The following is a 13,892-nucleotide window of genomic DNA, read 5'->3' as shown; positions in this document are numbered from 1 at the left end:
TCATTAATGATTCTTGTTTGTTTACCCCCTCTAGGTTACTCTGCAATGCCTTTCTTTGACCTCTGAAGCACTCAGGATCCATTAATGCATGATAAACAGAGACATACTGGAGTAATACGGATCTGCATAGGTGACCCCCATCACCCACACTCCAAGAGAGGACGGACTGAGCCAGGGAAAAGGGTTCCTGTCTTCTCCCGATCCCGTCCCTGCCTGGTGGCAAACTGTTGACAGTGAGCAACTGAGTCCAGCTCGGAGAGTCCCGGCTGCGGCCTGGCACCGTGCCCTTATGGGGCAGCAGCCGGGGAAGTTTGTAGGGGACCAGAGGAGACCAAGTCTGCCAGCCTTCATCAAGGGTGGAAGGAGAGAGTCCTCACGCCATGGGATCCAGCCCTGTAACGTTTTTGCTGTGCACGGTAAGAACACAAATACCTACTTAGACCTTTGATAGGTCACTTGTCTCTGACAGCAAATGTGTTCGAAAGTAATCAAATGCATTGTGTTTGTCTGTAATGAGAATTTAGGGATTTCAAATTGCATCCTTGGAGCATCATGTGTCTTCACAGGACAAGAAACAAATACTCAGATACCTTTCGGTCTCAGGATTCCCCTTGTCTCTCTGCAACATAGCATTTCAACAAAGTAAACCATAGTACTGGCTAGAGTAGACCATTGCACATGGAATGCAAGGTGCAGGAGATGTAAGGATGCATCATTCACATTTTCAGGAGTACTGTTGCCTCAACATTACTATGGGTGCATCAATGAGAATGCAAATTGCCAGCTGAATAAAAATGGCAATATTACATTTACATTTAATAATACATGCATCTATTAAGCTACTCTGACCCTTGGGAAAATATAATGAATATGTCACTTGACTGATATAGGGCAAATCGTCTTGTAATGCTAAATAACAACTCATGACTTACTGCTGCTAACATTGCTGTCTTTAATCACGGATGTAATGTGTGGTAAATCGCATTCTCTATGGTATTATCACTTGGTGTCTCTTGCATGGTAAACTGATAGACAGATGAGTTGGCCTCCGTGTGATGGCTCAGTGAGAGAGTCATACGAGCTCTGCAGCACTGTGGCATTGTTGGAAATATGTTGAACTCGTTACTCGCTGGCTATCTTAAAGGAATTAAACAATCTGTAGAGCAGCTATTTTTCAAAAAGCATCCTGTATTAACAGCAAATATCCATCCAATGCAGATTGTACTTGAACTATGTACAAAGTACTTTTAGTACAATCGGCATTGGATGGATATTTGCTGTTAATACATCAATTCTGTTTACTTTTGATAAGACTTTACTGATTTAATCTGGAGATCTCTGTGCTGATGGTCACACTTGATATGATGTATGTACCTTAACAATAATTAAACCTTTATGAAAGTGTAATTTAAATGAGCGAAGGCATGCTCTTGCTATAAATCCTTACACAAGAATAATACAGTAAGTTATAACTTTATCAACGGAAAATGTCGCTTAAATTAGGTAATTCTCTCCTCCAGGCAATTATGTATAGGTTGCTCAAAAGTTACTCAGTTTGCAAAGTCTTAATTTTGGCTTGCCTCACCTCGGCTAGCTTCTCAATCACAGTCTTGTGGGGGAAAGTTACTTTAGGATGTGATTGTGCACTGTGTGCCATACAGATATGGACAGAGGATATTACAGGACAGTTTTGAGCAATGAAAACACAGTAAAGATTATTCTGTTCACATTGTCTCCTCCTGTGTCTTATGTAGTGTCAAGAAAGTGTTGATTGGTCAGCAAACATAGAGGCTGTGTCCAAAATCCAGACTGCAACCAACACTTTTTTTATTCAAGAGTTTTTTTCTTTACATTTTTCGCTTTATCATTCGCCTCAGTGTACAAATGGGGCCAGAGAGAGAAGAATGTGACATGAAACAAAAGTCCCCAGGCTGCAATTGAATGCTGAAAATGTATACAAAATATATTCGTCAATGCAGAATAAACTTTCATACAGAAGCTTAAGTTCAGAAAAATGTATACATCAGTTTAAAAATAGCTTTTTTAAATGATCACTTACTATTGAAGCTGACGCATGCCTTGCAGCAAGCTAACTGATACGTTTAGCAAAAGTGTCTGTCAGGCTGGGAAGGCCTTGACGGGAATAATTTTTGCTGACAATTGTTGCATAACACAGAGGGGGACAAAACTGGGAAAGATCAGAAAAACAGAACGAAGGCCTGTGCCGGTAAATGGATTGAATTTGACAAAGGGTCAGTGACATGGGGCGTGCATGTTTTCTTTTCTTACCCCTTTTCGCGTGTGATGAGCACTTTACACGAGGAGAGGGGATGTGAGTCATAGTGCACGAGGAGGGCAATATCAACACATGGTTTTACATCTATGTTTTCTTTTCTTCCTGGTGAGCCCCAGCTAGTTAACACTGGGCTAGCCAGCGCCATGCTGCTTCTCAGCAGGCAGGCTCAGACCTCTGCATGCAGCCGCCTGTGAGAGAGACGGAGGCAGTGAAGGGCAAGCAAAGACCTGTTTGTGCTTTTGGCCCGTCTGTGTACTGTACACTGGAGAGGTATGGTCTCACTGCCTAGCTAGCACAGATCAGAAGAATCCAGCAGGGTAGAACATTTCTCAAACCAAAACTCTCACACTGCATTGTTTTTCTGTGTGTGGCTCAGATAACTGATTATGTCCTTAGATTGGCCATTGAATCATGGACTGGTTTACAAGCTGCAGTAGGTTACCAGGCCTGTTTCAGAAACAAGTCTTAGCACAACAGAACAGACTTGATGACATCCTTTGAGTCTTATTTTCTTTTGTGTATAATGTTGTTAACTTGTAGATACAACAATACAACCTGGATTAACAATATGGGTGTTTAACTGTGGCCATTGCTGATTTCCAGCCTCATACTTCTAACCCATCACAGTCCCCCTGCTTCTACTCCTACTGCTATTTATTAAATGTGTTACTTTATTATTTGCCCCTTTTTATTTGTTTGTTCACCATGTAAAGCAGCCTTGGGTCCCTTCAAGGCGCTATACACATTTCATTTATTATTATAATATGTACACTTCTTGCTGTAGCCACATAGGGGCCCTTTCGTTAATAATTATAACAACAATGGTGTAACTATGATAACTGTCAGCATTAGAGTTGTTTTAATAGTCAGATATTGCTCTAGTTATTACACTTCGTAAAGTTAAATGTGTTCTGTCAAATATGCACCTCCATCCTTCCTCCCTTTATTTGACCATGCAGGACATGGACTTGTTTGTTATTAGTATCAATCCTGTTGTTATAAGTATTTAACAAAGAAACTATGCTTTTCCTGCCATCCCCTCAAAAGGGCTGACTGAGTAAAGAGGAAAGCAGAGGAGGGTTGGGAGGTTGGTTAGGGTTCAGATGAAAGAGGATCACAACAACATTGTCTGATTTAGAAGTACCTTAGTAATTGCTGAGCCCATTTCAAATTTGCCCCCTGGTGGTTACAAGTATTTGTGAGTTCAGTGTATTTTTTTTTAAGGGTACATTGCAGTCTTGACCGATGTACAAAGTTTTTTTTTTTTAATAAAAGTTATGATTTCTCATCAGCCATTATATGCCAGAATAATTACACATTAGTGGTCATGATCCAACAATATGATTAAAGGTGGGGTAGGTAATTTTGGAGAAACCAGCTCGAGTGCGCTAGAATTAGAAAATACACAGCCGGAAAAAATCTGCCACTTCCTTCCAGAGCCCCTCCTCCAACACATAGGACATGACCAATGAGGGCACGAGATAAGTTTGTGCCCCGATGGAAGGCTGACAGGCAGGTAGGCCATCCAGTTATTTGAGCCGGGCCGGCTAAAATGATTGGTCGTGCTTTTTACAGTACCACGGCTTCCACAGATGACGTTTTTATGGATTTGTTGTCAAAGCACTTCAGATATTCATTGCTATCGGATGTTAAGAGCATTCCATGGAATATAACAAAAGTGTATCTCGAGTCGGTTTCTCAAACTTACCTACCCCACCTTTAAGTCTTACTTATTCTCTTTTGCTTTAGTTGTGTGTATATTATGTACATTTCCCAGCCATGGCCCAGAAATGCAGTCCCACAATAAAATGGGTGCCCTCAGTTAACCAAATACTCAAAAACACAGAGATTGACACTCAGGGCGACAATTTTAGAACATAGTTTTTGTACTTGTTCTATGACAATCTTTAATTGAAATGAAAATGGTTCCATGTTTGAATTCCTCTCAGTTTAGAGGCCAGTCATCCATATTAAACAGATAAACTGCATCATCCCCCCCCACATTATAGACTCATGGTTGCGCATTGTATTCCACAGTTAGTTTAACAGTAACCTAGAAATTGGACATCCAAGAAGTGCATTGATACATTTTCATCTCTAAGCAAATGCTTTCCTGAACATTGACCAGTTATAGATTAGCAGCGTTTAACGTAAACCACGTTTCGAACATGCATCGTATCATTAAATGTTTGCAAAAGACTAGTTTTGAGTCATCCTGTTTTTGTCCATAAAATGTGCCATTGTATTCAGCTTCACTTATTAGTTTTAGTTCCTCTAAACTACTGAAAAGCAACAACAGCTAGAAACGTGTAAGGTTTTAACAGGCGGCTGTTCTGGCATGTGATTGGCCACTGATTGCCCCTGTTGTCTCTAATGTTTACTCCGGCCCACTTTCATTCGTAGACAACAAAAAGAGAGCAGTGTCAACCTGTGGTCATCAGCCAGACAACAGAAAATGTCGGGACCTCAGGCATGTTGCTTCTTGCTTGGATAGGTTTCAATATGGTCACAACAGGACTGTTCTCTTCCTCCCCATAAGCTTCACCCCACACTTTTTCCCTGTTTGACGCCTGCAGGCTAGACAGGCAAAGCATCAAGTATGTACAAGGCACATTATAATGTGGGGATGAAGAAAGATGACACCCCGCTTGTTCATTGTCTTTATTTGCTCATTTCTATTCAGGGTCAGGCTGGAGCAGTATGTGCAAGGCAGAAAACAGGAAAACACAGCACACCGGTTAACATTGTGTCCCTAAATAACAAACCGATTGACTCGCATGTCTGTAGAGCACATAAAAGGGGAAACTGGAAAATATGTGAACATAGGGACGTCCTGCTGCTCTATATAGTAAGGGTTTAGCCCGTGCCCCACATTCTCAGTTCAAATCGTTGCATGTTATCCCCTATTCCTCATCTTATTTTCATTCATCTCTCTATTCTTCTAAAAAAAACACTTACAACCGGCTACTAAGACTATGGATGATAGTGTGTGTTCCAGCAGCATATAAATATATATATTTAAAGCTAGTTTCAAGATTGATCGGACGTCATGTTAACGCCTAGATACATATGAAATGGCTTTAGTTTTTTATAGTACTGGTTAACGTTCCTTGTTGTTTTTTTAGTTTGTACTCTAAGGTTAGACTGTCTAACACCTCCTCTCATGAAGCCTTTCAGTGACATCATTTGATTTGTGTGTGTGTTTTTCCTGCAGCAGCTGCATTCGGTGTTCATGTAGTAAGTGAATCCATTTCTCTTTTAGTCTGTCTGGCTCTTTCTTGGCTGGAACCCGAGGAATCTATACAGTCTACACACCAAATCTCCTCCCATGATCCCTATGGTTGTGAAGACGGGAGGAGGGAGTGTGTGTGTGTGTGTGTGTGAGTCTGGTGGTGTGTTTGTGCGTGCACACCCACGTACATACCCAGGCAGCAGGCGCCTCACAGTAATGCTCATTTAGGACAGCTGTTAGGCCCCTGGTGGCTTGTCCTTCGTCGTGGCTGGTCATGTCTCCAGACTAATATACACACACACACACACACACACACACACACTGGTGTAACTTTAAAACCAAAATACTCCTATCTAATCTGCTTCCTACTTCATCTTGATAGTGCTTTGATTGTCTTTGGTGATGGTATTCTGACAAGTTTGTCTGCAAAGTTAAGTGTTGATGACAAAATGTGTCAAGGGGGAATGTGTGTGTGTGTGTGTGGGACACATTTGTCCCTTACCAGATGACACCTTGCTGATAAGTATGTGTTTTCCCCTCTCATCAAGTTTTGACCACCTGGAAAGGAGTCCCCTTTAGTACCACCCTAGCTGATGACTGGTCAAAACAGCTGTGATTATAAATCGTGTCACGATTTCTTTCTTTTTGAACTCTTATAGTGAAGTTTCACAAGGACCTGAATTAAAAGCTAATTGCATTAAAGGGCCGGTTAATCATGTTTAAATCTGACATGGTAAACATGAATCACATAGTTTAGGTAGTTATCCTCAAAAACACATACAGTGGGGCAAAAAAGTATTTAGTCAGCCACCAATTGTGCAAGTTCTCCCACTTAAAAAGATGAGAGGCCTGTAATTTTCATCCTAGGTATACCTCAACTATGAGAGACAAAATGAGAAAAGAAAATCCAGAAAATCACTGTCTTATTTTTAAAGAATTTATTTGCAAATTATGGTGGAAAATAAGTATTTGGTCACCTACAAACTCCACTATGGCCAAGACCAAAGAGCTGTCAAAGGACACCAGAAACAAAATTGTAGACCTGCACCAGGCTGGGAAGACTGAATCTGCAATAGGTAAGCAGCTTGGTGTGAAGAAATCAACTGTGGGCGCAATTATTAGAACATGGAAGACATACAAGACCACTGATAATCTCCCTCGATCTGGGGCTCCACGCAAAATCTCACCCCGTGGGGTCAAAATGATCACAAGAACGGTGAGCAAAAATCCCAGAACCACACGGGGGGACCTAGTCAATGACCTGCAGAGAGCTGGGACCAAAGTAACAAAGGCTACCATCAGTAACACACTACGCCGCCAGGGACTCAAATCCTGCAGTGCCAGACGTGTCCCCCTGCTTAAGCCAGTACATGTCCAGGCCCGTCTGAAGTTTGCCAGAGAGCATTTATGATCCAGAAGAGGATTGGGAGAATGTCATATGGTCAGATGAAACCAAAATAGAACTTTTTGGTAAAAACTCAACTAGACGTGTTTGGAGGAGAAAGAATGCTGAGTTGCATCCAAAGAACACCATACCTACTGTGAAACATGGGGGTGGAAACATCATGCTTTGGGGCTGTTTTTCTGCAAAGGGACCAGGACGACTGATCCGTGTAAAGGAAAGAATGAATGGGGCCATGTCTCGTGAGATTTTGAGTGACCACCTCCTTCCATCAGCAAGGGCATTGAAGATGAAACGTGGCTGGGTCTTTCAGCATGACAATGATCCCAAACACACCGCCCGGGCAACGAAGGAGTGGCTTCGTAAGAATCATTTCAAGGTCCTGAAGTGGCCTAGCCAGTCTCCAGGGGCCCAGTCCAATAGTCCATTTAGCTTAGGAACCTTCCTAACCAAGTGAAATGACCCGGAAGTACGTCACTGGCAGCCATGATAAGTGCCGTTCCAATTCTCCAAATGAAAGGAAAGGAGGTTTCAAACTTCCTTTATAACCTCCTTTAGCTTAGGAACCACTGGACCTCCCTTACCGAAAGGAGAGGAGAAAATGCTGCCCCACAATGCATTGCAGCCGCAGCATTTGCCGTCACACAACAGTCGTTCACGGACACAAACGATAATGGGAGAAATTATATCATGAAAGTTACGGTGCTTATTACGCATTTTAAAACGTATGTGGTAAGTTGCCAAAGTGCTTTGTTTTGAACGTTCATCAGTATTATAATCAAAAAGAGAAATATGAACGTTAGTTTTTACTGAAATTATCAATAAAGTCAACATTTCACAGTCTTTACTGAGCTGTGTGGGGTTTGTTCAACCTTTAAAAGATGTTTGAATGGTGATATACACAGTGATAGATGTTAAGGACTAACGTTTATAATAAATACATTTGTATTGATTTTAAGATCTTTTCATAGTTCATACAATCATACGTATTGGGATCATTTGTATTAATGTGGACCGGAGGGAGAGGGTGACGAGCATAAGTTTCACTTTCCTTTTTTATTTCAATTCCAACTTTGGTCATGAAGAATATGTTTCTCTGTTGTCCACGTTCATAAAGCAACAGCATCAGAGCACGGTGCAGAGTCTCTAGATGAGTTTACAGTAGTCCCTCGTTCTTATTAAACATCCATGTTGTAGTCCGCTGTATAGAAAACTGTAGTTTCCATAGTTTCCCCACAGCAGCAGACGCACACAATGACGTCCGCTGGCGCATCATAAACAGTCGGATAGTGAAAGTGCATTCGGATTCTCTAAAGTACCGCGGTCTCTTCTCCTAAGTCCTTTTGAATTCTCCTATCCACTATCCCTTAACCCCGTGACGTTTCACTCAGAGGTCAAGGAATAGGAGATAGGGTTAGAATTTAGGAGCTAATTTTTGGATTTAGGAGCTAATTTTTGGATTATCGGAACGCAACCCAGATCTCAACCCCATAGAAAATCTTTGGAGGGAGTTGAAAGTCCGTGTTGCCCAGCGACAGCCCCAAAACATCACTGCTCTAGAGGAGATCTGCATGGAGGAATGGGCCAAAAATACCAGCAACAGTGTGTGAAAACCTTGTGAAGACTTACAGAAAACGTTTGACCTCTGTCATTGCCAACAAAGGGTATATAACAAAGTATTGAGATTAACTTTTGTTATTGACCAAATACTTATTTTCCACCATAATTTGCAAATAAATTCTTTAAAAATCAGACAATGTGATTTTCTGGATTTTTTTTTTTTTTTCTTTTTTTTTTTTTTTTCTTTCTTCTCATTTTGTCTCTCATAGTTGAGGTATACCTAAGATGAAAATTACAGGCCTCTCATCTTTTTAAGTGGGAGAACTTGCACAATTGGTGGCTGACTAAATACTTTTTTGCCCCACTGTATAACCTTGACGTTTGCCACAGAAAACAAGAGACAGATTCATCTATTTTGTCTGTCTTATTTTGTCCTGTCAAGACAAGACTGGTTAACACTGAGGAGGCACAATTATGAAGGTTTTACAACTGTGCTAATGACAACTAGGTCTTTTGAAGCTAAAGCCCCATTAGTCATTGTGATAAATAGATTCATACGTTCGAAACCAATGTATTATAAGACTGGAACGGACGAATGCTTTGCAAATGATTTGTCGATTTTGTTTGTTGTGGCAGTATTTTATATTGATTGCTGCCGTCCATGGTAGACATTTCAATTTTTTTATTTGAAGCAAAAGAAGACGAGATACTGACATTATGCCCTGAAACTAAAGCAGCTTAATGGCATTCAGCATTGTTTATGGTATTATTTGTACCTCTGCTCTTTCTACTGTGACATGTCAACATGTTGCTCATTAAAGAGGCCTATTGTCCAAATGGCACCCTGTATGATCAGTATGATGGGCCAATAGCTTCCTGTCCTAACGCTTCTTCATCCTCTGCCTCTCTGCATGTGATCTGTTTCACCAGAGGGGTGTTGAGTAATATTACCCATTTTACACAGAGAAAGAGAGAGAGAGTTGAACATAGGGCAAGCCACAGCAGTGGAGTGAAGAATGCGACCTCTTGTGCATTCCTCCCTCAAATAACTGGTGCAATCCCCTTCCCTCCCTCCCTCCCTCCCTCCCTCCTTCCCTTCCTCCCTCCCTCCCTTCTTTCTTCTAATGTTCTTCCTTCCTCTTTTTGTCTTTCTTTCCCTTTGTCTGTCTGTCTCTCTCTCTCTCTCTCTCTCTCTCTCTCTCTCTCTCTCTCTCTCTCTCTCTCTCTCTCTCTCTTTGTCTTGCTCTCATTTTAAGGCCTTTTTATGTGCATTTTACATTTCCTAGAACAGTTTTATAGACATGGGAAACAATAGCAAAAACTAGCAACAGGCTAAAAGAGACAATGGAGCACAGAAAAACAGTAAACAATGTAAGCAGCAAGCATTGGTCACATTGTTTTAGAGGATTTTAAGCGGAATGAATTCATGTGATTATGGTTACATGGGCGTTATGACGTTTTAAATCATTGTTCTGCTATCATCAACTAGTGGATGCTATGACTGGTTGAAATCTAGCTGCCCTGTGTTAGCTGTCATGTTGCATTATACTGTACGTGTACTCTGTTTTACAAAATAATGTGTATCAAATGATGCGTAGTAAATTTAGATACATGTGATAGGTTATTCCACAAAATAAAAAAGAAGCACAATACCTGTTTATCTTGTTTTGATAATATTTTACAGTTTAGAAACAATTATAACCATGCTCAAATAAACTTTTAAATATGAAAAACTGAGAAATGATCGTCTACTTGTAATGAAGTTAGCTTGAGGAGGGGGGAAATGCAAACAAGTAAGAAAAAGAACAAGGTAAAACCAGGGTTTCTCCATATACATAAGGTACAGTGTTTTGTGCAGAACAATGGAAAGTGTAAGCATATCTGCTAAGAACAAACAGTCCTGTTGAGTCATCCACTCTCACCCTGGATTTTGTTATTTGGATTCACTTCAGTGTGTGCAACAGTGTTGATGTTATGCAATCCAGGCTTGTGATAGCCCAGTTTCTGACAAGAAAATACTTAATGTTTATTAAGAACTCTTGTATATGTTTATTATTTGGATATACTGATACATTCTTTAAAATGTGTCTAGTTTTTTTTTTTAATGTACATTTTCTTCACATGCATTGTCAATCCTAACCTCCAGTCAGAACAATAAGAGGCCGACCGGACGTGCACTTCCGCTTTCTCTTTGCTGTTTATCCTTCCATCCTACACATATACCGTATATACAACAACAACAACACTCGCATGCATACAGAGAACCTCCAAGTTGGGTTAGGAATGCAGAGCAGCAGCTCTTCACCACGCGGGTCACTGCACACACACACACACACACACACACTCACACACACAGAAAAACACCCCCTGTTCCTTTCTCCATGCCTGAGCAGGCAGCCACAGCTCCAGACACAGCTGTTGTTTTCTCTTCAGACAACCTGCTACCTAGGATGCCAGCTCTGTCTTTTTGGTGAAACAATTCAGCCTTTTATGGGCCCTCTTGGTCAGAGAGCTTCCCCACGCAGATTACAGGATACAAGTCCAAAGAGACTTTGAGAAAGCAGGACACCCTATCCACCTAGACATCACCCGGTCAGATGCATTATTTTGTGTTTTCTTCTCCTCACACTCCAGTCCATACAGTACTGGTATGCTGTCTTGTGCCTTTGTGTTGTGTTAAGCTTCTCTTCATAGCGCTATAAGAGGAGGCCTGCTATGCTAGCTGCATCTGGATCCACTTAAACACAATGAAGAACCGAAGCAGCTCCACTGCTGCGGCCCGAGAGCCTCATAGAGTCACTCCTCTATGTATCTGTTTCTGTTTGCACCCCAATGGACATACAGACAAATGGGGTCTTTCCACAGGCATCTTGATAACATCTCAAAGACATTTAAGGTTGATAGTCTATAAAAACAGACTCTCTTCCCTGTGTACTGTGTCTGTCTGCTCTTATTAAGGTGTAATCTGTGTATGCTGTTGAATCGATGAATAACACCCAAGGTGATAGCATTAGCTTTAGCACTAGCTGTCTCTTTCGATGGCTGTAGGATTGCAAACCCAAAGTCCTACGCCTTTTCTTTTCTGCGTTCTCTTTCCCTCCTGAAACAGTTTGGCTCTCCTTGTCTGCACTGTCTTAAAACAATGGAATATAAAAAAGTTGTCTTTCATTCCAGCTCACAAATTGAGTTGTTAAATTCTGAAAATGTCTGGATTAGCACCCTCTCTTCTCACACACACAGGTTGCTATTCCTGAGTAGACCTCATTTGTCTGGGCACTCTTTCGCCTTCTTAATTTCCGCCCTTCAACACGATGATTAGTGTAGTATTTGATTCCTGGCAAGTGATGAATAGCTGTGTGCATTTGACCTGGCTTTCTGTTTTCTCAAAGTATGGAATTTAAACTCTCGTCTAGCATGCATACATTTCTATTCTCTGCCGGTTTGAATATTTTTGGCACTGCATACTTTTGTCTGGGCCTACAGCCGTCTATCGTGCGGAGAAATGAGCAAAGGCTCTGCTTAGTCACCTGGTTTGTGTTGCCCTATGTTGTATCCATGATCAAATTGTTCCTCCAGTCCTGTTCCAATAGGTCGTCTGGGTTTACCTCCCTCTGTCTCCGCTGTGCGTGCTAGCAGACCTTCCCCGGGTGTCTGTATAGAAGATTGTTGTAAAGCTGAGCTGACAGTGGATTGTTAACGGGTCACCTCAAATGAGCAGGATTTGGCGAGAGAGTTTCTATGAGAACAGATACGCAAAAGCATGCACATAAAGTGGATTTCATCATAAAATGTGTTTAATGGCCTTTGGGTCAGTTACACTGTTTCCATGTAAAATACAGTTGGAAAACCGCTCTTGAAAAACCCAGAGAGAATTGGCGTAGAGAACGTTGTTTGCATTTTCTCTTCACAATAGGCTGAATATATTAAAACCATTGCATGATTGCTTCTATGTTTGATTTAGTGTTGTCCACATTAGTAACATATTACCACCTCAGGGTGACGCTAGTGCCGTTCACCTTGAACCGAAGCAGCCGGCGTTTTGTTTTTAAGTGGGCTCTCTCCCTGTGGACAACACTAAATGGAGAATTACGTCCAAAGCCCTTAACCTCATGTGCTGGACTGCACGCCTCTGACACCCTGGCTGCATTCTCCAGAGGGCCCTGAGTAAACAGCCACATGTGCACACACACACTCACTAACATACCTGGTTCTTGAGTGTCTGATATTTAAGTACGCTGGACTGTTACATATTGCTGCGGCTGCTGGGTTTAGGCAATGTGCAATTCAGAATTTGCTACTATTATAAACCTAACTGGCTTACATTTGTTATATTATGAGGGTTTGTATGACTGGAGTGGGTAGGACAGCGCTCGAATATCATTGTCGTATTGAAATGTAGCCTAAAGACAATATCTTCTTACCAAGCATGCATTTATCATACAAGTGGAATGTTCCCTCATTGCCTTGCCACATGTCAAAATGTTCATAGCAGATGTCAGTAGCATTTCATCCTGTGATCATATGAATTATTTGGTGGCATTGTCGCTCAGGGAGTTCTGGTTAAAATGCAAAGTGTAAAAGTAATGCCTAGTTCATAATTGATAGTTAGGATTTCATATATGATGAAATGGTTATGTGACTTGTCAAATATGGAAAATATTGATTCATGTTAACATTATTTAAATGCTATAACACCATTATAGTTTGAATTGTTACACAGTTGCTGCCTCAGTTTGGGTATTCAACCTTTTCTCTGGAATCAGAAAAGCAGGAGGGGGTACTTCTTAAGGAAAAGGGCCAAAATCCATCCCGTGGGTGGATGTACGTCAGCTAACTGTTAACATACACGGCCCCGGATTATAAAACGCGAGCGAGCAATTCTCCTATGAGCTCACTACCAAACAATGTGCTTCATGTTTCTCCATCTGCAACCTTTTTTCCTCTCTCCTCCTCCATTTTTTTTTTTTTTTATAGCCCCTCTCCTCTTCCCTTCATCCTCTCATCTCCTCAACACTTTGTGACTGCGGTGAGTTAATGGGCATTTCTCAGAGTTTGAGGAAGACTGCATTTCTTCTTAATTGGCTTTTGGGGTAGTGCACGAGAGGAACACAAATGTTTGCCATACCAGCGATGATGGAGGGCTTGGTGCCATGTGACTGGATGTTCACAACATTGAGGTCATTTTTTGCAAGGCGACTGATACTGAGCTATGTTTATGAATACCCATAGATGCTAATAAAACAGTAAAATAATTACTTCCCACACCAAGCAGACAAGCATATCACTTTGGGTAATTGATGTGTTTAGCGAGCCCATGTCAAGTCTGTAATGTCCCCGTTGATTTACAGTCTTTTGGATTCCTCACAGTTCAAAATATAAATCTTAATATTGTCCGCTAACTA

The 13,892-nt window shown here is 41.3% G+C and overlaps 1 protein-coding gene across 2 annotated transcripts in view; it reads left to right on the top strand.

Moving 5' to 3' along the window:
* abl1 (c-abl oncogene 1, non-receptor tyrosine kinase) overlaps positions 1-13,892 on the top strand; it is a 35,640-nt gene that overhangs the window by 1,227 nt on the left and 20,521 nt on the right. For both annotated transcript variants that reach the window (XM_034204138.1, XM_034204129.1), the window contains exon 2: positions 35-416. In XM_034204138.1, coding sequence (XP_034060029.1) covers positions 290-416 — 127 coding nt within the window. In that variant the 5' untranslated portion in view covers positions 35-289. The remainder of the gene's footprint in view (positions 1-34; positions 417-13,892) is intronic.

The sequence above is a fragment of the Gymnodraco acuticeps genome, unplaced genomic scaffold (assembly GCF_902827175.1).
Source record: "Gymnodraco acuticeps unplaced genomic scaffold, fGymAcu1.1, whole genome shotgun sequence".
Lineage (NCBI taxonomy): Eukaryota > Metazoa > Chordata > Actinopteri > Perciformes > Bathydraconidae > Gymnodraco > Gymnodraco acuticeps.
Note: the sequence above shows the minus strand (reverse complement) of the source record. Positions and strands in the feature narration are given on the sequence as shown.